Source organism: Thunnus thynnus, chromosome 19, assembly GCF_963924715.1.
Source record: "Thunnus thynnus chromosome 19, fThuThy2.1, whole genome shotgun sequence".
Lineage (NCBI taxonomy): Eukaryota > Metazoa > Chordata > Actinopteri > Scombriformes > Scombridae > Thunnus > Thunnus thynnus.
The window spans coordinates 4,546,899-4,573,696 of record NC_089535.1 but is presented as its reverse complement, the minus strand read 5'-3'; the positions used below and the strand labels follow the sequence as shown (position 1 = coordinate 4,573,696).

Below are 26,798 nucleotides of genomic sequence, written 5' to 3'. Positions count from 1 at the left end.
AGATTTTAAATAAATATATAACAACATCGATCTTTCTGAAGTGTTGTAAATAAATATTTAAGTAACTCTTCAACTGAATTATAAAAACAATAGATAGAATCATTGAATTTACATTTATGCCTGTAAAATTTAACAAAAAAGAAAATAAGATTTATTTATTATATATACATGATTGATTATTTATTTAAAATATGTATCTTCGTCTTCCTTTTGATAATTAAAAACAGCAAAAAAAAAAAAAAAAAAAAAAACATCTTTAAAAGAGAAACAGAAGCGATTGAGAAGGGGGTGTTCGCTGTGTGTGGCCGGCTCAGCCCCGGTGGGCGGGGCCGCTGCGGGGGCTAGAGAGTCATATGACCCGCGCAGAGCCAGGCTGAGCAATTCCAATATGGTGGCCAGCTTGGCAGGTCTACGGTTCCTGTTGATGATATTGTTGTTCTGCGGGATCAGGTACGGCGCCTGCAGCCAGGAAGCCCCACAGGTTCTGGGGCTGCGACTGGAACACCCGGCGGGCCTGGTGTACATGAAGGATCGCATCGTCTCGGCGCCAGTAGGAGCGACGTTCAAGCTCCGTCTCTTCGGGGCTGATCTGAATGGCAGTTGGCCGTGGGTGGCGTTCGCTAGGGCGGCTGGCGGAGCGGCCGGGGCGGTCGGGGATGCGCCGGACCCGTGCGAGCAGGAGTCCAACCGGCAGGAGTCCGCTTTCCAGGTGACGGGAGAGTTCACCCCGGATGAGGAGCACGGCGGGCTGCTGACGGTGCAGGTGCAGCACAGGAGCGAGCATACCCTCCACCACCTGTGCGTGCTTAGCGGGGGGAAATGGGCATCTGTGGGCCCGGACAGACTGCGCGTAAACACGGCTCTGCCAGCAGACTACATCCCGCCGTGGGGGCTGGCCGTGCTGATAGTGCTGCTGCTGCTGGTCTGCGGGCTGCTGAGGACGGTCAACCTGAGCCTGCTGTGGCTGGACCCTCTGGAGCTCTACGTCCTCCACAGCTGCGGCTCCGAGGAGGAGAAACGGGCCGCCAAACGCCTGGAGCCCATCAGGAGGAGGGGGAACTTCTTGGTGAGCTTCTGTAAATAGATTGGAGAGAGAAGTGTGTCTTAAAACAAACAGCTAGGAGCCTAAATGAACAGTGAAACATGTTTTTTCTTTCTGTAATCATCTTAGAAGATCCCTTCATAACGCACTTGCAATGTAAGTGATGGAGGACAAAATCCACAGTCCTCCTTCTGTGTGAAAATGTGTTTAAAAGTTCAAATATGAAGCTTCAGATTGATGCCAGAGGACAGCTCCATCTTCTGTCCGTCAGACATTGTCATCAGATTATTTAAAGTCCAGTAACTGCTTCATGTTTACTACTACTAAAATGTTTATCTTGGTTATCTTAGTTTCTGACCTACTGACCGTTTCACCTTGCAGAGCCACAAGCTGGACTCACCTTTCATTTGACCGCTGCTGTGAAATTTATATTAGATTTATAGATATTTTATTCACCCCGAGGGAAATTCAACAGCACAATACGACCAAGAGATAATAAGTAAAATGTAATAAAGCAATGTAAATAGACATCTAAGAAAACAATAACAAACAGATGATGTCTGGATATGCCTTCTAGGTTAAAGGACGAGTTCACAATTATTCAAGTCTGCCTTAAAACAACAGTCAGGAGGCCAAAATAAACATTAAAACATGTTTTTCTTGCTGTAATCATTCCTCCTGTTCTTACTGACCTTTAGAAGATCCCTTCATAATGCACTTACAACCATCTGAGGAAACACAAAGAGGGAATTTGATGCTAATGATGCTGCTGAAGCCTCATATAAGCTTCAGATAAGCTTTTAATGCAGTTTTAACTGAATAACTGTGTGGACACACTGTGGATTTTGGCCTCCATCACTTACTGTTCATACGGACACCTGACTTGCTTTAAGACACATAAATTGTGAATCTGCCCTTTTCAAAGCAGGAGGAAATGAGATTAAAATGCTGTTCTGTTTCCCAGACATGCTCCCTGCTGTTCCTGTGCGCTGTGGGACACTCGGTCCTGGGTGTGCTGCTGTACCGGGCGCTGGGCTCCATCGTCTCGGCGGTGTTCACCAGCGGTTTCCTCATCTTCTTCCTGGCTGAGCTGGCGCCTCACATCCTGTGCTCCGGTTACGGGTTCCAGCTGGCGCCGGCTCTGACCTGGCTGGCCCAGGTTTGTATGGTGCTCACCTGCCCCCTGTCCTGCCCTCTGGGGCTGATCCTGGACCTGGGGCTGAGGAGGGACATCAGCACCTGTGGGATCAGAGAGAGAGCCATGGAGATGATCCGCACGAGCGTCAACGACCCTTACAGGTAAAAAAAACCCCAAACACACGCACACAGGTCACACACACACACAGAGATCGCCTCCCGGTCTGATCCAGACTGTTGTGATGTTTTGTGCAGTGAGTTTGTGAAGGAGGAGTTCAGCCGCGGGGCGCTGCGCAGTAAGACGGTGGAGGACATTCTGACTCCGCTGAAGGACTGCTTCATGCTGCCCAGCACGGTGGTCCTGGACTTCTCCACCATGTCTGAGATCATGCAGAGCGGATACACGCGGGTGCCCATTTACGAAGAGGAGAGGTGAGGACAGCGATCAACATGTCTTCCTCTCTGACGGCCAACAGCAGCAGAAATCAATCAATGCGCTGTAGAGCTCCAACTAACGATTATTGTGTCAAGTAATCGATTGATCATTTGGTTTATAAAATGTCAGAAAACAGTGAAAATGCTTGTTATAATCTCCTAAACCTCAAGTTAACGTCTTTAAATGACAACAAAGAAGGCAAAGGCAAAGAAAAGTTGCAAATCTTTGTAACCAAGAAGCTACAAATGATTAATTTTTGGCATTTTTGCTTGAAAAAAATGACATAAAACAATAAACCAATTACCAAAATAGCTGCAGATAGACCTTCTGCTGATTGATCAATTGATAGAAGACTTAAAGAGTTAAACTGAGAAAAGCTCTGTTGTAATTGAGGTTACATATAATCATTGAATATACAGTAACTGCATGTTGAAGTCTAGTCACTGAAATGCTGCCGGTTGTATTTAAACTAAACATCTAGATCACTTTAACTGTATTAGTGTTGCAACTAATTAATATATATATAATAATTATACCACCAGTGATTTAGGCATCACAAGTAAACCTGCTTTGTTTAAAGGAGTCATGAGTAAAAAATCCTCTGGTTCCAGCTTCTTAAATATCAATAATTTCTGTGTTTTTTAGTCTTCTATGATTTAAACTGAATATCTTTTGGTTGTGGACTGTCAGTCAGGACGAAACAAGACATCTTAGGTCGCACTTTGGGATTTAGGAAACATGTTTCACCATTTTCTATATACATGTTATAGACCAAACAAGTCATCAAGAAAATAATCGATAATAAGACAAATCTTTTGTTGCAGCCCTTAATGTGTTACTGTAACATAAATATGTTATAAAGCAGTTATTGCCCGCTATAATAAACAGTACAAAACAGGTTAAAAAGCCTGATTTTTCCATTCAAACTGCAGCTGTGAGGCAGAAAAACACCAGCAGTTCAATGTTTAAACTGTTCATAACGACCAGCTATGAGGACAGAACATGTTATTGTTTAAACTTTGGGTTTCTGTTCAGTCACTTGTCTTAGAAATGTTGGTTTAGTTGACTTATAATAACTCAGGAGACCAGTGAGTGTGGTTTCTCTACACAACTTTACACATATTCAAACATCATCAACATGTGTGTTTGATTCTCCAGGTCCAACATTGTGGAAATCCTTTATGTGAAAGACTTGGCTCTGGTGGATCCAGACGACTGCACCCCGATGACGACGATCACCAAGTTCTACAATCACCCGCTGCACTTTGTCTTCAACGACACCAAACTGGACGCCATGCTGGAGGAGTTCAAGAAAGGTGTTCGTCCTCACGCTCGCGCTCGTATCTGCTTCGGAGGGCTTGAAACAAAAATACGCATAAAATATTCAAGCAGAGGCGTCTTTGCTGTGTTTTAGACCATGTTTTAGACTCGCTACTCGACTCTTCGACTCCGTTAAAACAAGCAAACAGTCACTGTTTCACTTGATAACAGCAGTGTTTTGCAGGAACACGGGGGGTGTTCAGAGAAACAGATCACATAATTATCTCTCCGGTTCATTTATTATCCCTGCTGTGTTAAAAGCCTGGAAGAACACGAGAACTCGCTGTGCAGAAATTTCTCAAGTTTGGAAATCTGCATCTCGACGAACAGCAGGGTGGATCTGAGTGTCGAGCGTCAGGGTTTATTGACGAGTCAGAAAGATCCAAATGAGTCAAATCAAGTAGATATATTTCAACAAACGTTAGTCTTTTTAGTGCCAAAGTCCCTCTTTTTGTTACTATACTTCCACAATTTGATGTTATAAAGACTGTAAATGATTTTGTCCTTCATCACTTCCATTGAAAGCACATTTGAAGGATCTTTTAACAGCCAGTATGAACAGGAGGATACAGCAAGGAAAACTCTTCCACCTGACTGTTGTTTTAAGACACACTTGAAAAACTATGAACTTATCCTTTAAAGTGAAGTAGCACGATTAAAACAGAACATAAATCCCACATTTGTGCATCCTGTACATCAGTCACACACTCTTACATTCTCCTGATTGTCTTTCAGCTCCTTCATCATCTTTGACAGTCGTTCAGAAGGACCGACCTGGTAGAAAAAGGTGTTACATGAGCCTTTAGAAACTCCTGCAGGTTTAATTGAGCTAATAAACACTTTTACAGCCGACTAAATATAAAACACTATAAACAGACTGGAAGAAACTGGCTAGCCTAGCAACACAGAGGCTACAAACAACCCATAGTAGCGCAAAACACCGTCTGTAGGAGCTGATGTTGCAGCCATATTCAAGAAGAAGATCTAAGCGTTACTCTATCTGCACAGCTACATCAGACTAGAGGAAATATATCTTTACTAATTCGATTGAACCGACATTTTCATAGAGATTGTTTGACCTTTGACCTTTCCTCCTGTCAGGAAACTCTCACATGGCCATCGTCCACAAGGTGAACAACGAGGGGGAGGGAGATCCTTTCTACGAGGTGCTGGGATTGGTCACCTTAGAGGACGTCATCGAGGAGATCATCAAATCAGAGATCCTGGACGAATCCGACGGCTACCGTAAGCGAGACGTTAATGAACCCTTTGAACCCGAGACTCTACGTATCTTAGCTTAGCGTGCTTATCTTCAGAATATGTCGGGTTACTCAGAATTTGCATGTGAGTTTTATTAGATATGATTTAGAACAGTTGTTTAAATAAAAGACGCAGTTTTGTGCAATTTAAAATAACTGAAGATCTTTATCGTTTATCTCTTATTGGGACATCAGAGCTGTTTATGTCAGTGAATCTAACAAGTTGTGTATCATGTCTGTGTTTATTGAAGCAAATTGCAATCGTCGGGTGCAAAAGGTTAAAGCTTTAATATCTCTTCGGTCTTTCATCTCTTTTCTCCTCCGGCAGTGGACAGGAAGGTGAAGCGTCCTCTCGCTCCGCTGGAGATTCCTCTGGAGCCTCGCAGCGTCCACGAGGAGTTTTCTCTTTTCAAGCCTCCAGAAGGAGAACCCAAGATCCGTACTTCACCGCAACTCCTGCTGGCTACACACCGCTTCCTGTCCAGAGGTGTGTGTATATGTGTGTGTGCGTGTGTGTGTGCGTGTGTGTGTGCGTGTGTGTATGTTGTTTTTCTCACTGAACATTGTACTCTCATTGTCCATCCGCTAAAGGGCAGATAAGAAAAGATGTGAGCTGATAAAAAAGTACTGAGTCGCCTTCAGTTATCATCATGTGCTGAAAGAAATGAACTTAATCAGCAGCCACTGATGTTCAGAGAACTTCTCCTCCACCGTTACAAACAGGCCGCCTGTCTTTATTGGTGACAGTCGTTCAGACTGTATGTTGCCTTAAAGGAACAACTGCAAGGATTAATCAATAAGTGGATCGGCAGAAAATTAATCACAGACTATTTTGATAATCTATAAATTGTTTTGAGTCTTTTTTTTTTAAAGAAAAAATGTCTTAATTCACTGATTCCAGCTTCTAATTTTTTAAAAATGTGTCTAAACTGAATATCCTTCTCACAGTGATCGATGTTTTCACCATTTTTGGACTTTTTATAAACTAAGCGAGAGAAAAAATTGTCAAATGAATCGATAATGACAATAATTGTGAGCTTCATCTCTACTGCAGACACTACTCAGGGCTGAAAAACACTCTTAACTCTGTTTCTTTGGGGGGGGGGGGGGGGAATTATTTATTTAATTTATATAATTTTTATGTCATAACAAACCAACAACACTTACAGGCCGTGATCTAAACCACATCTGGCAGTGAATTTAGCACCATCTATAGGTTCATAAACACCTAAATAGACCTTTTTTTTTAGATGATTTATATTATAATATTCAGACGACTGTACCTTTAGTGTCTGTTTTTGCTGCGAGTCGATTCCCCAGAAGGCTGAACTGAACTGAATCAGTCAAATATGAGACACAAAGTTCTTTGTAGTAAAGATGTAAATAAAACATTGTCAGAAAGTATCATGAATATCATCTATAAAGGAAACTAAAAGTGATTCTCAGCTGGGCTACAATATAATATCTGTATTTATGTTTTCTTCGTCGTGTCCCGTCGCCTCTGAAACCTGCTGGATGTGACTGAAGTGAAAGACTGAGTGAGGCTCTGATTGACTGTGTGGCTCTCGTTGAGTAAATAGGTCACAGTTTAACACAGCGTATGTAATGATTATGTTACTGTTATATTCTGTAGTTCAGCTTCAGGCTCAGTATCGATGCGTTCAGTCTGAAATCAAACTGTTGTGGGTTATTGCAGGTCAACAGATCGTGTTCGTCTAGACATATTTGACAGTGAGTTTGTTGTATCCTGTGTCTCTGACCTTTGACCCCCTCCCTCCCCCCCCCTTGTAGAAGTGGAGCACTTCAGCCCCGGACGTGTGTCGGAGAAGGTCCTGTTCCACCTTCTCCGTCACCCCAGTGTCAACCAGGAAGTGCACTTTGACCCCGGCAACCGGCTGAGCCCAGGCCACTATCTGTACACACGCAACCACCCGGTGGATTATTTCATCCTGCTGCTGCAGGTTTGTGCTCCAGTTCTGCATCGACTCCACAGAATCCTTCTGCTGGACAGGAAGTCACTTCTAGGTTTAACATACTGCCAAAAAAATGATATTAAAGTGACACTGAAGTCTGCATAACGGCTGTTTGTTTGTTTGTTTGTTGTCAGGGTCGTGTGGAGGTGGAGATTGGCAAAGAGGGGCTGAAGTTTGAGAACGGGGCGTTCACATACTACGGTGTGTCTGCTCTCACGCTGCCATCTTCAGGTGAGATGAAGAACTGCAGCAAGATGTGTGACTTTTCATTTAAAACGTTGAAAGTTTTTCTATGTTTTTCTTACTGTCAGCAAATCTCATGTTTGGATCCAAACCAACAATGAACTGATCTACTAAAGTAAAGTATTGTGTGTGTATCCAAAGTCTGATATATCTTATTCCTCTGTTGTTGTTCAAAAACTATTAAAAACACATCACTGAGCCACACCGCTGCACCGGGTGACATGTTCCTTCATCATGAAGAGTTTGGTCACGTTAGTTTGTTTAGAAATGACATCACAACCTCTTGATTTTGTCCTGAAGATCTTTGAGAAATTTACAATGTAGTTCAAGTCAAGAGGTTGTGATATGAAGTACAACAAGCTAGTGAAGCTGTAAACAACCGTGTTCCTGCACATGCTCAGTAGCGTCTGCCTTACACAGAACTACTCTCTGGAGACTGAAAACGTGATGCTGTTATTAGTCTTTGGAGCCGTTTCTAAACAAACTAACGTGACCAAACTCTTCATGATGAAGGAACATGTCACTCAGTGCAGCAATGTGACTCACTGATGTGTTTTTAATAGTTTTTTGACAACAATGGAGGAATAAGATATATCAGACTTTGGATACACACACAATACTTTACTTTAGTATCTGATCTACTAACAAGATCTACGATACTTGTTAGTAGATCAGTTCATTGTTGGTTTGGATCCAAACATGAGATTTGTTGACAATAAATAAAAAGTCACACCAGTCACATAAAGGAAGAATCCACCTTAAAATAGACTGATTTTAGACAAAAGTCAACATCTGCAAACACAGTTTGATTATCAGTGATGTCATTGATGATGTAATTGGGTGCATTGACAGTGAATTAGTGATTTACACTTTAGTTCAGAGATATGACATCCATGAGTTTGATTTTGGGAACATGTTCTTATATCAGTTTATATCAGTTAGGGCTGTGATTAATGATAAGTTCAGTTATTGATTAATCTTGTGGTCATTACAACTTATCAGAGCCCGAAGTGATACCCTTCAAATTGCTTTTAATGTCTGATCAATCAGATAAAACAGAGATAACAGAGAAGCTGGAAGCAGAAAATGATTGATTTTTGCTCTATAAATGACTTAAACTCTAAATTGATTATCAAAATTGCTCATCATCACAACACTTTAAATGCCTTATAAAATACTACACACACACACACACACATATATATATATGTAAGGAATGTAAGGAAATAACACATGAAGTCAGTTTTAGGTTGGATTTTCACTTTACATTTAATATTTATCGTTCGGTATGTGAGGCTGAAGTACTTCTAAGTAATTATTTATGTTCCAACCTTTTTTTACAGCTAAAATCTGCTGCATCATATTCTACTGTGTTTATATAACTGAGATTATATATATATAGAGGACATAACAGTGAGCAGGCACATAGCTTTAAAAAGAAAGACGGCACCACAGCTGAAATCTGCAGGATTGCAAATATTATGCTGACTCTGTGTGTGTGTGTGTGTGTGTGTGTGTGTGTGTGTGTGTGTGTGTGTGTGTGTGTGTATGTGTGTGTGTGTGTGTGTGTGGTTACAGTGCACCAGTCTCCAGTGTCGACCCAGCGTCACTCTCCCAGGGATCCCTTCGAGTCAGCAGACGCTACAAGCCCGTCCAGCTACTGTCCCGACTACACCGTCCGAGCTCTCACTGACCTGCAGCTCATACGGGTGTGTGGTAGTGTGTGTGTGTGTGTGTGTGTGTTTTCATCCGTCACCACTAAAGGCCCACATATACCGTGCGATTCTGGTCCCGTCCTCGATAAAAGTTGACATCTGTGATGGAAACTCGATGAAATCTGGAGGTGTTATGAGTCGGGCTTCCACCTAAACATCAGTGGTTTTAAAGCCGCTGAGTCAGCTCGCGTTATGTCAGACGAATCACTGCCTGTTTTTTTTTTTTTTTTAGCTGCATCATCATATACAGAGTAACGCAGGCCGACAGCATGACAGGCTGTAAAGTTTTATAGATTCTCGTCTCTAAATGACCTGAATACATAACCGTGATGGAAGCAGGACGACGTGATGCGGAGACCGTCTCCTGCTCCGACTGTGACGCTCTCAGCTCTGGTGTTAAATGTTCGTGAAGGCCAGACGCTGGTAAAAACCTCCTCTGATCGATTCTCCGGCTGTCAGCAGCCAATCAGGAGAGACGCTCTGTGGTGCGTTAAGATTTAATAGCTGACTTAATACCAGAACCCAGACATTTTTATTCCTCTGACTGTGGAAATCTGACGTTTTCACATCACAGATGATGAACAGCATTAAAACAGGAATCTTACAGGTAACATGAGCCTCATGTAGGCTGCTATAGAAGGTCAGTGTGAGGCAGCTGGATTGTAACTGTAACTGGATGGAGGAGTCGAGGCTGTGTCGAAGAAGGAAACAGTAATAATAATGTTAGTATTTGTAAGAATGAACATACAGTTTTTAGGAGAAGAAGAGATGAAATCTGACTGTGACCAATATTTTATTCGACTAATCTTTCACAGTGTGTTGTGCAGTGACTTGAAAAGTCTTTGAGAAGCATTGAAATCAGTTCTCTCAAAGAAAAGCCTTAGAAGGTCTATTCATATAGAATATTGTTATTTCCCTGCACAGGCAAAAAACTCCAACCTCTCTGATATAAACGTGAGGTCACTCTGTTGAGCCACACATTTCACTAGCATTGTCATAGAAACACAAAGCATTATTATAATGTTAAATGTTATATTTTATTGACTCAAACTTTTGAAGTAAACTTATTATAGTCCTCAAACATAACTACCAGTGTCACCGACAGTCATGCCCATAAATATTAATACCGACTGTCCATTAGAGAGAATAACGGAACTACGTAATCCAACAACAAATAAAGATTTATTTATGGCCAACGAACAACACAACTTCTTCCTGATGCTCTGCATGATCAACTGTCACATATAATGCACACACATGTACATGCATATGTATAATATTTATAATATAAACAATATAACAATATTTTATAAAGTGGCCTATGTGTACTCTGTGCGTATATAGGAACGATGAAAGGCGAGAAGTTAAATGAGCCTGAGTCTGACCCGAACCCAATCTATTAAAAAAAAAAAAAAATTCGCCCAATCCCGGCCCGGATCGACTCAACGTGTCGGGACCTGACGGGCTTGCAGATCTCTAAATGTTGTCTCTTTCCTGCTGGTGACAGTAACATTAGTTGTTTTTGTACTCTAATGGACAAGTTAAGATTTGAGCAAAAACTTAAATGACCTTAAATTAATTATATTACTTGGAATTATTGTTATATACAGATGGGAAAGTACTCACAAATACTGATATAAATGTCAATAAATTCATGTACCTAATAAATAATTATAGGCTTAATTTTCCCAACTAGTTTGCTGTCATTTTTTGACCAGTATGACTGTAAAAATGTATTAAATTTCATTCTATTTGGTCTTAAAAAGTCATTTTATTTTGGTGACCACTCCAGAAACCCTCTGTGAATGACGTTGTATGAGGCGTTTTAGTGTTTTCAGGTTCTGACTTCTGATTTTGTGCCGTAGGTGACACGTCTCCAGTATTTGAACGCTCTCATGGCGTCCCGCACCGGTCAGAGTCCAGATCCTCCTGAGATTAAGATCCTGCCCAACAGTCAGACCAAGCTGCTCAACGACAGAAACACCACACAAGGTAACTTTACTCAAAACGCTGTTTGACCTCCAGGGTCTGCCGCCGCCGCCACCGCCGCCGCCCAAACTAACATTTACGTTGATGAGAACCAACGCTAAAACTTTTAAATCCTGCTTTGTTGTATTTCTGAGAATGTACTTTCCTGTTTGCCTTCAGCTGAACTAAAAAAATTTTCTCTTTCTCTTTTTCTTCCCTCCTTGCGTGCCTCCATGCCTCCTCTCTCTCCTCTCCTCTTCTCTCTGGCCTGTTCAGAGTTTCCTGTAGACTTTTCATTCTTTGATACCATTGAGAACTACTGTTAGTGTTTCTTTTGCATGAGGTAAATGAAATGCAGCCCGTCTGTGGCATGATAACAGACACAGACTGTACATACGGTTTACCACACACACACACGCCGATCCATGAATCAATGTCTCTTCCTGAAAGTGTAACTGGACTCTTTTTATCCTTTATCTTGTAAAACCAACAAGTCCCACTGGGTGTGTTTTTTTTTTTTTTTTAAATCTTTATGAGACACATGTTCTTGTCTGGTTTAAGTATCAGGATGTGTGTTTGAATGTGTGCTTCTTCCTCTTTCCTCATTTCTGTTCTTCCCTGAAATCATCTGACTGATCAGTTTGGTGTGTAAAATCTCACAGTTTAGGGCTCGTATTTATCAAGCTCCTCAGAGTAGGAAATCACTCCGAGGCGGACAGAAATTCACATTGTTGGTCCCAAAAGCATTTTATTAACTTCCGTAACTATAGAAATCACTCCTTTTGTGTGCAGATATTTAGGAGCTGCAGATGTATCCTGAGCTGTTAATAGTTTCTAGTGATGTTTTATGAAAGCTTGATGATCGTTTTTACAAAGAAAAGAAAGTTGTTACGGGGAACATGAAGCTTTGCAACAGTGATGAATCGAAATTGCACATGTGAGGGTGGCTGGATAATGAATCTCAGCATCATTACAACAGCGCAGATATTTTTATAAGGTCTTCAATCTTATTATTTATTTATGCTAGAGAGGCTGTGTGACATCACAGAAATAATAATTCTCCCCTCATGCTTGGAACATAAGTTAACAGAGGTAGAGAAGATGTCATACAGTGGTGGTTTGCAGGATGTGTAATATATGCAGTATTATGGTGGTTGAATGAGGCTGAGTCACATTAGCCCAACCGACTACTTTAGTTTACTTAAAAGGCTTCATTTATTTTTTTAACCCATGTGAGCAGCTTTGTTTACAGTCTAAATGGCGTTTATATTAGGGCTGTAGTCTCCTGGTCGATTAGTTGGTCGATATGCTCTCGTCCGGCTAAATTCTCATTGGTCGAATAATCTCTGTTTTACTTTCATAATGAGAGAAGCGCTACATCAACAGCTTTCCAGGATTAATCCATTATTTCCCGCGGCGGGAGGGACAGACTGACATATCACCTGTGAAGACAACGGGGTGTATTCAAAACACCCCCGTTGTTTTCACAACTTTGAACTCGCCCAACCTAATGGAGACTGCTGGGTCTAACGGTACTCAACGTTTACTGAGTGTTAATGTGAACGTACTGAATGTTTACTGAATCAGCGTTTGTCGTGTAATAATATCATGCTACGTCAATAACTTTCCAGGATTAATCCATTATTTCCCGCGGCGGGAGGGACAGACTAACAAATCACCTGTGAAGACAACGGGGTGTATTCAAAACACCCCCGTTGTTTTCACAACTTTGAACTCGCCCAACTTAAATGGAGACTGCTGGGTCTAACGGTACTCAACGTTTACTGAGTGTTAACTGAACGTACTGAACGTCTACTGAAGCAGCGTTTCTCGTGTAATAATATCAACGAACCCCCGCCAGGCCAAAAGATTTTTTTTTTTTTATGTCAAAAATAACGCTAAATATCGGGAGCGTAACTCCGTTGAGGAATAGGACAGTGCTTAGTATGTTTGCGTAGTGAGCGAGTGGGAAAGAGGCGGGAAAGTGACGGTGGATGCGAGCGGGGCAGAGGAAAAGGTTAACGGTAAGTTCTCAGTCTGGCAGTGAATGTACAGTACAGACTATAGTGTAACAGTTAATAAATGCTAAAAAAAAAAGTAAGGTCTGTTGTTTCCCCAAGTGCTGGAAAAGTGAATGGGGTTAGCTCATTAGCCCAAAGTTAGCAACAATAGGTTAGCTTAAAGGTAAAACGGAGAAATGTGAGTTCACTGTGCACTCTGTCCCGTTACCCCCCCCAAACCCCCCAACCCACCCGCGACTAATCGATTAATTTAAGATTATGTACGATTTTAGTCGACCAAGATTTTCTTTGGTTGACTACAGCCCTAGTATGTGTATATATATAATCTGTGTAAGAGAACTACAATACATCCTCATAGTTTCATACTAGAAGGACGCTTCATAAAGTAGTAGAGTATTTTAGTCCTAAGTTAACTTTTAGGAGTGATTCTGTAAAGTTTTGATAAATACGAGCCCTGGTTCATCTCTCATGTTGTGTCCTCTCAGAAACTGCATGTCTGATCTGATTCAACTGTTCATTTCCGTCCAGAAGACACAGAAATGACAAGAATCTGTGTTGTTACGTAACTGTGTGATGACCTGAAGGGCAAAAGTGTCCTCTGGCGTCTATATTAGAGATTCACAGCTTTCTACTGAGACAACTCATGAATGAATCATTTTCACATTCTGGAGTCGACATCGTTAATTAGATTATTTTTGTTTTGTTTTGTTTCATTGACAGGACTGATAATATGAACATTTAATCCTTAATTTACCCCTAAAAAATCACCAAACGTCTTAATCTAAATGGTGTTTGGTAGCCAGAGATCCTTTAATTTGTCCATTTATTTGATAAAAATAATTTTTAAAGCTTTTAATCAGTAATTTAATTCTGTTTTTAAGGAGCACATTATTTACTCATTTGTTTTAAATATTTGACAGATCCATTAATTATCAATTAAGCATTTTCAGGTGTAAATGAATGAGATTTTAAGAGATTTTAATCTATATTTATGTAAAATTAATGGATTATAATATATTAAGGAGTTTTAATTAATTAATCTGTGTGGACTAAGGGGTTTTTCAAGGGTTAAAAAAATAACATTTCAGGTACCTGAAACACTTAATTTCTTCAAAAAGGCTTACATTTTTAAGGAATTTAAATTTAAGTGCAAATTCAGGAGTTCATTCAAATCTGGGGAAAAATTAATGGATCGAACATTAAAAATTAAAGAGATTTTAATGGATTCTCTCTTATTTTGATGGGTTAGATTATTGATAGAAATGTAGTCTTCCTGGTAACATTTAACTTTAATATCCCTATTTAGCATTTATAAGCAGTATATAAACTGTTAATAAATGGTTTTTAACACACTATAATGTAGTGATAAACAAATATAAATCTTTATTAATATATTAGTCAACAACTACAACTCCTCCTGTGGACACACATAAACAGAGAATGAAAGACAATATAGTAAAATACAGTTGTAATACTATAAAATGTGTCTACATAAGAGAAAGTTGTAATTGTTGACAAATTCTGTACATTAACAAACACTTAAAATGTTTTTATATCTGCTACATCTACATTATAGTGTGTTAAAGACTATAGTGTGTAGTGTTGTGCTGCTTATACATGATGAATAGGTTAAAATATCCTGTTCCCATTAAAAAAAAAAAGAGCAGAAAATATCTGTAAATGTTTACTCATGCAGTAATGAAATAGGATATTAGAGTAGAAGAACCTCCAGTATGGCTGTCTGAGGGTGTCACATCACCAATAATTCAAGACAAGATGGTGCAAAAGTGACGAGATCAGCCTGTTAAAGAAGCAAAACAATTAGTGAAAAATTCATGTGTAAATAAAGAATATTCCACCTAATAACTGAAGCTTCAAACAACACAGATGTTTTTGTTTCTTAACAATTCTGGCTCTTCTTCCTCTCTCTTGCGCCGTCTTTCATGTCCTGTTTCCTGTCTTCTTTCCCTGCGTCACCTTTTAAGCCCTTTGTGACATCATCATCATCATCCCCCTCGCTCACCTCAGCTCTCCTCTCATTGGTCGGGTTCCACAGGTGGCAGTACAGCCCAGGAGAGCTCCACAGAAGAGGAGGCTCGTGGGTAGTGCAGTTCTGTCTGCCTGCTGTTTTTAAACAAAAAAAAACAAAACAACAAAAAAAAAACAACCCTGCACCGAGTGCAGATTTTTGTTTCTGTTAGTTTTTATTGATGAATCATCTATGGCTGGAACGTAGTAATTGGACAAGACTGGAGTGATTGATGTTGTCGTCTGTACATCCGCTGCATTCCCATCTGCATCCCCCCCATTCCTTTATATACTTTTCATTGAAATTATTATTTTATGTTGTTTTATACACTTTGGACAATATCTGTGTGTGTATATATATGTTGATTTGGTGGTGCCTTTCTTCCAGGTTTAGCCTTCCATACTAAACTCTGCATTGCCATTCCTCACTTGTCTGGGTGCCAAAGCTACATGTTTATGTTTGTTTATGTGTGTGTGTGTGTGAGTGTGTGTGTACTGAAGCATCCGTCCATTTTAGACACTAAACACACAAGTTGGTTAAAAGCAGCTTTGCACATTAAATTTGTGCACTGTTGATAGTTTTAAGATGTTTTAAAAGCTGTAAGGTGTCTTCATACCTTACAAAACATTATTGCTGTCATAAACACAGTAGATCTGTGTTTATAGCCAAAAAAAATTTCATTTTCACATATTCCAGTTCAGAAAGTCAGAGGGAAAGGACTTCCAGCGTGTCCCAGAATAGAATAATAAATTAAAAGCTCCTGGTTAGCAAAGACTTACAGTTTATTATGGATGCAATCGGTATTTTTATAATAATAACGTCTTAGCTGACAGCGTTGTGGCTCGTAGTGATGAACCTACAGAGAATTATCAGTGACTCTGCAGCTCCTCTCGGCTTTACGGAGCTTTATAGTGAGTTTCAGCTCATTGTTTTGCTGTTCGGCTGCAACTTTACTGTTTTGGTTCACTCTCAGCGCTCTCATAGCGTCGTGTTTCAGAGAAAAAGCTGTAAAAAAGCCGCTGCTGTACACTATCTGCTCAGCACCAAACAGACACAGTTAGCTGTAGACTAGCTGGTGAAGATAGTGGAGCTTTTAGCAGCTAAAGAGCCAGATATTTCCCTCAGGAGTTGCTGCTTTTCTCTTAATTTTACTTAATTATAAATTGAATCTCTTTGTGTTTTGGACAGTTGGATAGAAAAAATAAGACTCACCTTGGGCTTGAGGAAATTCAGATGACTATTCGCTGTTTTTCTGGCTTTTTGTAGGCTGAACAATCAATCAATTCATCAGAAAAAAAGAAGGGACATTTATGGATAATGAAAATAATTGTTAATTGCAGCTCTTTGCCACGTTCATATCCTGGGATAATTAAAAAGGTTGTTATTGTCAACAAATCACATGAAAATACCAAAACCAACAATGTGTTAGTCTGTCTCTGTGGCTCTCAGCTCTAATCCCATTGGTTCCCACTGAATCTGTAAATCAAAATTATATTGCTTCATCTTGTAGTTTTATCAAAAATTACTCAAACAGGAGGAAATAGAGCATTTCTTGGGGACTATTTTCAGCAGCAGATGAGTATTTATATATCAGGCTTTAGATACACACGTGATACTTGTTACTAGATCAATTCATTGGTGGTTTTGGCTGCTTTTCATGAGATTTGTTGACAATAAGAAAAAAGGAAGAATACTGATTGTATGATGAGTCATTTCCAGATTGTTCATGTTAATAGTTTGACATGTGAGAACAGCCACAATACCACAATTTAACCCTGATCCAGTCCAGTAGAGGTCCAGCAGAGGGCGCTATGAATCTGATGCCTGTACTGATCTCACTGTGTGTAATTTAATCCCCCCCAGAACTGCAGGTCAGATTAACAGTTTAACGGTGCATGCAGTCAGATTCATCTGTAGCTAAACATTCATTTGTTTTGGCCGAGATGACTCATAGCACACGTTTGTGCTTCACATATTTAACCTTAAAGCACCTTCTTTGTTATCGTGTCTGTGTTTCCTCCACATATTTCAGCTCTGTTAACATTCCAGTAGCCTAAATATTCACATCTGCAACAATTAGTCGATTTAATCTGCAACTATGTCGATATTTGAATAATCGTTTTAGTCACTTTTTAAAGCAGAAACCAAATATTTGCTGGTTGTAGATTCTCAGATTTGAGGACTTTTCTGTGTCATAAATGGCAGTAAACTGAATATTTTTCTGTTTTTGACTGTTGATCAAACAAAACAAGACAGCTGGAGCATCAACATGGCCTCTAAGAAATTATAACGAGCATTTTTCACTGATTTATGACATTTTATAGACGATTAATCGATTAATGGAGTAAACCGTTAGTTGCAGCCCTACTCTGATTTAACCTGTTTCATCTGTCTGTCTATAAATGTGTGTGTGTGTGTGTGTGTGTGTGTGTGTGTGTGTGTGTGTGTGTGTGTGTGTGTGTGAGACAAACAATATTCCAATAGTACATGTCAGCAAGCATTCAGTCTCCATCTTAACTCCATTACCCGTATTGTATGTTGATAGGTTAACATGCATATTAAGCATCCGTCAGTCATTGTTGCATGTGTGTGTGAGTAAACATGTGGAAAATGTCAGAAATGGCCTCTAAATAACCCCCCTGTGTTCCCTCGTGTTTGTATATTAATATATTAATGATTAAGGAGGAAACTCTCTTCATGAGGTGTTCAGAGCCGTTTGACAGGATAAACAAAATCAGTGTTTTAAAGGACGGGTTCGGATGTTTTTAAAGTCAATCTTAATTAAAATTAAAATATGATGGACTATTATTGATTAAACTATCCAGCAGCATTTAAGATTTAAAAGCTCCACTTTGAACAGATGTTAAGTAATTTTAAGTACATTGTGCTGATAATTCACTTTTCACTTATGAGTAAAAAATTGAATACAGGACTTTTAAAGTATTTTTAATGTGCTGTATTAATAGTTTTACTTCTTAACTCTTATTATTTTCAGCTGTCGACTATCTTGATGGACCCGATCAAGATAGTCGACCACTGAATCAATAGTGAAAGGTCGAGCAGCTTTTCAGTCCTTCAAATATAACAGTGTTATTAAGACATTGCTAGAGTGCAAAATTCCCCATATCAGATAAAGAGCAGAACAAAGCTGCTATCATTACTCTAAATTTAGGTTAACGGCTAACAGCTAGTCAGGTCAGTTTATATATAGAGCACGTATGAGAACAATAAAAAGTTGACCAAAGTACTTTCCAGAGAACTGAGAAATACAATCATATAAAAACCCAGACATAGTTATGAGGAACAAGGGGGAAAATGAATGAATAAAAGTGTAGAATAAAATAAATGGAAATGGGATTTAAATTCTAAAAACACAACAGTATCGCACAGAGAACAGATAAATAATAGAGAGAGAAAATAGATAAATAAAATAAAAACATGTCTTCATGATGACGGATGGTAACACCGTGGCTTCCATGCAGTGGACGTGTTCTGTAACTCCACATAATAACATAATAATACAGTCAGATAACGATTTAAGTACATTGTGCCGATAATAACATGTCTTTCACTCTTCACTTAGGAGTAAAAATGAATACAGGACTTTTAAAGTATTTTTAATGTGCCGTATTAATAATTTTACTTCTTAACTCTTATTATTTCCTTTATGTTGTGTTTCTATGTTATTAATACTGTAGCACTTTGAGTTTCACTATGAATGAAAATTGTGGCACAAATCAAATGTATTAATATCATTTATTATAATTTAAAAAAAACAAACAGTTCTGAGTAATTCTTCTACCACTGCCAATACCAGCATTCCCAGTAAGAGAAAGGGTGAAAATAAACATTTTGCCTCCAAATTACTAAATCCGCTCCTGTTTGAACTGTTGGTTGTACAAATCAAAACATTTTAAGACATCAAAGTGAGTTCTGGGAAATTTGGATGAACATTTTTTTACTGTTTTATGGTGTTTTTATAGACCAAACAATGAAAGGACCGATCAAAATAGTTGACAGCTGAATCAATAGTGAAAGGTTGAGTGGCTTTTCAGCCCTTCAAATATAACAGTGTTATTAAGAAAGTGCTAGAGTGCAAAATTCCCCATATCACATAAAGAGCAGAACAAAGCTGCTGTCATTACTCTAAATTTAGGTTAACGGCTAACAGCTAGTCACGTCAGTTTATTTATAGAGCACATTTCACAATCATACAAAAACCCAGACATAGTTATGAGGATCGAGGGGGAAAATAAATGAATAAAAGTGTAGAATAAAATAAATGAAAATGGGATCTAAATCCTAAAAACACAACAGTATCGCACAGAGAACAAATAAATAATAGAGAGAGAAAATAGATAAATAAAATAAAACAAAAACAGAGCGAGACCGTTCATATCTTCATGATGACGGATGGTAACACTGTGGTTTCCATGCAGTGGATGTATTCTGTAACTCCACATAATAACATAATAATACAGACATTAGAAGTAACGTAGTAGTAGCTAACGTTTGTAGCTAACGTTAAAGCAGACGAACACACATTTTAAACCATTCATTGCTCTTTGAAAGTTTAATCAATTCCTCTTTCTGTCCATTTGTATAAACTTTCTCATTCATTGGACCATAACAACTATTGTGTTGTTGCGGTTTTTATATTAGCTAGGCTACGATTGGTCAATCACTGTTTGGGCGCAGAGTAGGGTTCAACCAACAGTGAATTTTGTACTAAAAAGACTAAATTCGGATGATATAGATGTGATTCATCTAACTCAACTCAACTGAACTTCAAAGTGTATTATTGCCCGATATATAAAGACAGTTTTGGACCTTTCTAGACCACCGAGGAGAAATAAATACAGCAAATACCTCTTCCAGCGCACACACAGTACAGCGTATTGGAGAACTGTTTTACAGTAGACTTGAAAATATCCGAACCTGTCCTTTAAGTAACAGCAGGGTTGTTTAGGAGTCGGCTGTGTTACAGTGTTATATTAGCACTATTTCTGTCTCTTTGCATCTTAATTCCATGTGTATGTTTGATCCATTCAGTGTTATCACTCGCGAGCGTTTTGCCATATTCCAGGAGAAATTGTTGACTGTGTGATTCTGAGTAAATATTTTTTAGCTGTTTACTTATATTTTTGTTTTTTGTTTTTTTGTTGTTGTAATAATTTCATTTCTTTGGTATCAAAAGACTGAATGTAAAAAGATAATCATTACTTTGTGCTACTTATACTGATTGAGAGAAATGTCGGGTGGGAGGGTTGACGACGTGGAGAGCTGTGTATTAATATATGACTGCTTAGGTAGAATATAATTCAAGGGTGTAGTTTATAGGTAATCGGTCTCAGTTTTCAGGTACAACACTGTTACCACAAGAGTTATTGAGAACTGAAGTTTAATCAATTCCTCTTTCTGTCCAGGTTACATTTGTATAGACTTTCTCAAAACTTTTTTGGGTGCATTGAGACTCCATTGCATTTAACACTTTCAATAATTAAGTTTCTTAGGAAATAAACTCGATCCTGTTCTAAATGTGTCGTCTTTGTTTTCTTTTTCTATTCCCATGCACAGAAATATCACAGAAAATCAAACAAACTAGAATTAAGAATTTATAGGTGCATTACTACAATACGGGTAATCCTACAAAAAATCGAAACATCAAATAAGTTTTTATGAGGTGGAAAAGTTGGTGTAAGTTGGACTTAAATGTACAACTTAATCAGATCTGAAATAATCAGATCTGTGTGGAACGATGAGGAGACTGTAACGCTCCTCAAATTAATACATGAAACAAACAGAAATGTCATATTTCCGTCATGTTTTCTATGTTATGTTTAATTTGTTTCAGTGTAGGAATGATGACTTGATGTTTCCAGGGATCTGATTGGTCAGTGGTCGCACTGTTGGAAGGTTTTGATCCAATCCTCTGACGTTAACCTACCTCCGGAGCAGGTAGTGGTGATCCACGTGGGTTAAAAGTGAGGCAGCTTCATGATACTGAAAATTCAAAGGACAAGTTCAAATTAAGTATGTCTTAAAACAACAGTCAGGTGTCCGTATGAACAGGAAAGAGGTTTTCCTCGCTGTAATCATTCCTCCTGTTCTTACTGGATATTAAAAGATCCTTCAAATGTGCTGTCAATGTAAGTGATGGAGGCCAAAATCCACAGTGTGTCCACAGTCATTTAAAAGTTGATGTGAAGCTTATATTCAGCTTCAGCAGTCTGAGTCAGTCATATCAAGTGGATATCTGACACATTTACAGTCTTTTTTTAGCATCAAATTCCCTCTTTGTGTTTCCTCAGACAGTGTTTCCCTGTTGAGCTGCAGTGGAAGTATAGTAACAAAAAGAGGGACTTTGCCATTAAAAAGACTATAACGTTGAAAGATATCTACTTGATTTGACTCATTTGGACGCTGAAGCTTCTTATTAGCTTCAGATAAACTTTTAAATAGGTTTTACACAGAAGGAGGACTGTGGATTTTGTCCCCCATCACTTAGATTGTAAGTGCATCATGAAGGGATCTTCTAATGGTCGGTATGAACAGGAGGAATGATTACAGCAAGAAAACATGTTTCAATGTTAATTTGGTCTCCTGACTGTTGTTTTAAGACACACTTGAAAAACTGTGAACCCGTCCTTTAAGGTGAGATCAAAAGTTGACCATCGGGGGAAAAACTCCTACATCTCACTGTGAGACTCATCCACTGATGACTCACATGGAGCTTTGGTAACCACAGACAGTCTTGACAAACCACGTCTGCACCATGTCTACACCACGTCTACAAACTAACCAATCAGAATATGATATGAAACAAGAGAATAGACTGGCAGACATTGCGACACTATCCATGAATCCAGACGTTATACTTTCATCATACACAATGTAAAAGACATGATTTAAAGATCCCCTCCAGATGTTTTAAGATATATCAAAATACTCTGAATAATAATTTGTCTCTAATATGTTTTTTCCACAAAAAATGTTCAGTTACCTTTTTCAATTTAATTAAAAATGAAACTAATGTTTGATTGAAGAACATGACCTGAAGTGGTCGATGGTTTTCAGTTGTACGTCTGACCGTAAGTCTTTATATTAACTCTTTTATTCATTGAGTTCATTGTTCCCTACAAAAAGTCTCATGTCTTAATTTATTGTAAAAGTGATTTTATAACCTTTTCATATTACACGTTTTTTATATCCTTTTCATAATTCCTTGTAATAAAATTTTTAAACTAAATATGAAGTGAAACAAACCTGATCTGATGCAATGAGAAATCAAGGGAGGAAGTAGACAAAGCCTGAAGCTGAAACAACATTTTTGTGTAATCAGTTATTTATTCATGTTAATCTATTCATTTAAGTATTGATGTGATCATTATTATTATTATCAACATCATCATTAGTTAGAGTTTCTGATGTTTAGTAGTGAACTCTGATGCTTTTGGGGTTGTGGGAGATTGTGAGAGATATACACTCACTGAGCTACTTTATGCTTTGTTACCACAAACTGAAATGTGGTGATGATAACGATCATCTACATGCAGAATTACTTCCTCAGATGCCCTCAATTTTAAATGTAGACAAAGAAAAATGGATTTTAAAACCAAACTTGCTGCTCACACAAAAGTAACAAAACAAGAAATGAAAGCTGCATGGTATTCCCAAAAATACCAAAAATACACACAAAAAAAAGGTCACCAACCAAACTGGTCACACGCTGACGGTCCAGTTCAACCATATGGACCTCCTTTTGTCACACTACGGCTAGATTTTAACCTTACAGTTCTTTTAAACCACAGCTGAAGACTTTTCTGTTTGCTGCTGCCTTTAATTAAACCAAATTTGAGGATTAATATTTTATTTTGCACTGTAACTTTTATTCTCCTGTTTTATGTCTTATTCTTTTTCAGCTTCTTTTTATTTCCAAATTTAACACTTTTTTATTGTATTTAAATGTCTTTTTGCTTGTGTTGCTTTTATATTCTGTCTTTTATGCTTGATATAAAGCACTTTGAATCACCTTGTTGTAAAAATGTGCTATAAAAAATAAACTTGCCTTGCCTTACAGATAGCTTTAGGCCCCGGACGAGCCCCCGTTGTAGATTAGATTAGATTATTTTTTATTTTGAACATGTTAAAACAACAAAATAAAATTTATAGGCAGTGGAAGAAAACAAAAATAACAGCACACTTTCAGTAAGCAACACAAATAATAACCTTTCAATGTATGAAAAGGGCGAAGGATGAAGTAAAGAGCTTTTCTTGTCCTACCCCCTTTTTTTTAATACTTTATCAATCAAAGCAAAGCCAAAAAACATTTGAAACGACACAAGAGAATAAATATAACTTGCATAGAACAATAACAACACAAATCAAAAAGACACGCTGTATCAAATCATATTATTCCACCTCTTTGTTTCATCCATTCTATATCTGTTCAATATGTTATTTTTAAAGATTCGTTTAAGCATGTCACAAACTGGCTCAGGAATCTTTGAAAGCATCTTCACTTTACTTTTAGTGTCTAAAACCTTTGAGCTGTACTGTGTATATCATGCCAGACATTCAAATTCACGACTGACTGCAGTCCGTTGCCTCGATGCACTACAGCTCTCATCTCAATTTCTGCTTTTAGCTCAGAAGTGAAAGGTGAATCGCGGGAGTAAACAGATACTGAATGACAATATAGTAAAACGCAGTAATTGTTGATTGTGACTTGTCTGCTTATAACTACATTATAATGTGTTTATTAAGTGTTTATATACTTTTTATAAATGCCGAATGGGAGAGTTAGAGGAAAGTGTTATCAATGAATACATTTTGATTTATGGACAGAGTCATTTTAAGAATTTGAGAACCGTTGAGGGGTAAACACTGCTTGTACATACTGAGAGGGAACATGTTGTTGTGGCTCAAGGTGTCAAATGAAAGCCTTGATGACGTCATAGTGACATCATTAGGGAGGGCTCTACTGGGATTTGATTACAAAAAAAGGTCAATGGAAAACCGGCATTATGAGTAACTTGCTCCAACATGAACACAAAAAAAGTTTTGATTACGTTGTCTGTGCTCTTCTTACTGGTTTTAAGTTGGACGGGGCTCAGTTGTGAGGTTGTCTGCTTATGTACCAGGCCAGATCAAATCTGATCAAACTACACTGATACAATAGTCCTAATAAAGCGTATTAGATAGTAAAATGGCCATAATGGATATTTTTCATAATAGCAATTGATCAGATGAGTATATTTAAAATGAAAGGCGTCACTCTTAATGACGAATCCACAGAGAATTATCACCCAAATCTGCTGTTCCCCTCAACTCTACGGAGCATTTTAATGTCTTTCAGCTCATTGTTTTGGTTCACTCTCATAGTGTCGTTTTGGTCCGCAGCAGGCAGCTGTTTTCAGAGACAAAGCTCTGAAAAGCCACTGTACACTACCTGCTCAGCACCAAACAGCAAACAGACAGTTAGCTGTAGACTAGCTGGTGAACATAGTGGAGCATTTAGCAGCTAAAGAGCCAGATATTTCCCTCAGGAATTGGTAGAAAACAAAAACAGAGCTAAAAGAGAGTGAATATTGGATACATCCAACAGAAACATGACTCCTAATGAGAGCTCTGCTGGACCAAGAGGCAACTACCACGGCTTTAGTCTGAAGTATCTCAAAGTGTCACTGATGGCCGCTAGATGCTCCAACTGACTCCCATTAAAAAAGAATCAACTTCTCTCTAGAAATACTGAGTCAATCATTGTTTTACGAGTCATTATGGTCTCAATCTCTAAATTCAGGCCCTCTAATAAGTGTGCTACATGTCATTCAGGAAATTATTGCTCCAATAATAAGATTTGAAGACTTATAGTAGTTTTGATGTTTGCCATGTGGGCGTTGATTGTCAGCTGTGATTGACAGTTGGCTCACCTGCTGCTCTCCTCGGCTCCGGGACTCACACTGAGTCAGACTATTGTTGCAATACTTCACTTAGTTTAATGTTACGATACCTGCCCTGTTAGCAAAATTGAGCTAAATTGTCTGAGGTAGCGGGGCGTGTTTCCAGAACATGAAAGGTGACACCCGACAATCCTTATTTGGAAGGTCCTGGCTCCAAACAGAAAAGATGGCGCAGACTGTGAGCTGCCACTCAGTAACTGCTAGATTGGATGGGTAGGAGAGTGTGGTTAGGGGTAGGTTACCACACACCTCGCTACATCCATCTCTATGTAGCCTGCAGTCTACAGACTGGATGTGTAAATAGCATAGTCTGTATATAAAGATATATACTATAAGTCTTCAAATCTTATTAACAGAGCATAACTTCCAAAATGACCACCAGCACACTTATTAGAGGGCCTGAATTTAGAGATTGAGACCATAATGACTCTTTGAAAAAACAGATTGAAAATTTTTATGAGAGAAGTTGATGCTTTTTGAACAAGAGTCAGTTGAGCCAAAGATGTTTCTGGAGCCAGTGTTATTGCACCTTCAAGTGCCTCCACATTGGCTTCAAGGTCAAGCTGCGGTTGTTGCCGCTTGGTAAATAGGTGTCCCTGCTCTAACAAGTGTTTAGTATCAAGGTTATAAAATAATAAGTCAGTGTTGTGTTTGCAGCTTGTTCCTGCTGCCACTCAGACTTGAGACAATGCTGACGAATCCAAACTAAAGACCAAACTACCAGTTTGCTCTTAATTAAGCTGTGTAATACACTGTTTTTTATGTGGTCTGATCTACTATTTTATATACGTGCACAACTGATTACAAACCAACTCGCACTTTTTATTATTGTCCTTATGATTCGGGCCTGCTCCCACAAATTGATCTTTTTTTTTTTTTTTAATTGTTTTTGTCTGTGTGCTTTGTTTTGTTTTTAACATTTGTTTTTGTGCTTTTGCTTATGTACAGAATAAGGTGTAGATGAATTTCAGCAGAAGCCCTGTTTTCATTATTTCAGGTTGATTTCCTAAAAACATTTATGCAAATTTTATAAATCACGAAGCGCTACTACATTACACACAGCTGTCATAACACTGTAAACATTCTTAAAACTTGTAAGCAGTCCCAGATAGCAAAATTGCTATGCCCCATGTCCGGCCCACACCCGACACTTTCATGTGGCCCACATACTGCATGGAATGATGGCACTTGGGTGGTCCGCTCCTGTTTGCCAGATCCGGGCCACAAGCAAACCATAACAATGCCACATGTAAACCAAAAACTAAACAAATAAACCAGATCTGGACCACAGCTCATTTTTATTCTGGCCCTGATCAGGCCCACATCGATATCCTCATCCAGCATGGAATGATGGCACTTGGGTGGTCCGCTCTTGTTTGCCAGATCTGGGCAACAAGAAAGCCATAGCAATACCGCATGTCAACCAAGAACAAACCAAATAAACAAATGGTAAATGGACTGTACTTGTATAGCACCTTTCTAGTCTTCTGACCACTCAAAGCGCTTTTACACTACTAATCACATTCACCCGCCAATCAGAGGAAATCTAGTCATTCACACACTGAGCAATTTGGGGTTCAGGAGCAATTTGGGGTTAAGTATCTTGCCCAAGGACACATCTACATGCGGACTGGAGGAGCTGGGAATTGAACCACCGATCTTCCGATTACTGGACTGTTGTGGATATTTTGAG

The 26,798-nt window shown here is 38.8% G+C and overlaps 1 protein-coding gene across 3 annotated transcripts; it reads left to right on the top strand.

Moving 5' to 3' along the window:
- The first annotated feature begins 206 nt into the window (after positions 1–206).
- On the top strand, positions 207–20,681 carry LOC137170370 (metal transporter CNNM3). Of its 3 annotated transcripts, none has more exons than XM_067573688.1 (11): positions 207–1,066; positions 2,007–2,341; positions 2,435–2,611; positions 3,774–3,931; positions 5,037–5,180; positions 5,523–5,681; positions 6,986–7,155; positions 7,302–7,398; positions 8,989–9,119; positions 10,991–11,117; positions 15,100–20,681. In XM_067573688.1, exons 1-11 carry the CDS (start codon positions 389–391, stop codon positions 15,246–15,248), a joined length of 2,325 nt encoding a protein of 774 aa, XP_067429789.1. In that variant the 5' UTR covers positions 207–388; the 3' UTR covers positions 15,249–20,681. The 3 variants fall into 3 exon arrangements, with proteins under 3 accessions (XP_067429789.1, XP_067429791.1, XP_067429790.1); XM_067573690.1 differs by having other exon boundaries at positions 209–1,066; positions 11,370–15,243; XM_067573689.1 differs by having other exon boundaries at positions 210–1,066; positions 15,171–20,681.
- The last annotated feature ends 6,117 nt before the right edge of the window (positions 20,682–26,798 follow it).

Excerpts from the sequence above, each read along its gene's own strand:
- LOC137170370 (XM_067573688.1), top strand. The coding sequence starts at position 389 with ATGGTGGCCAGCTTGGCAGGTCTACGGTTCCTGTTGATGATATTGTTG. Across the intron at positions 5,181-5,522 it reads GGACGAATCCGACGGCTACC|TGGACAGGAAGGTGAAGCGT; the intron begins GTAAGCGAGACG and ends CTCCTCCGGCAG. Across the intron at positions 5,682-6,985 it reads ACACCGCTTCCTGTCCAGAG|AAGTGGAGCACTTCAGCCCC; the intron begins GTGTGTGTATAT and ends CCCCCCTTGTAG.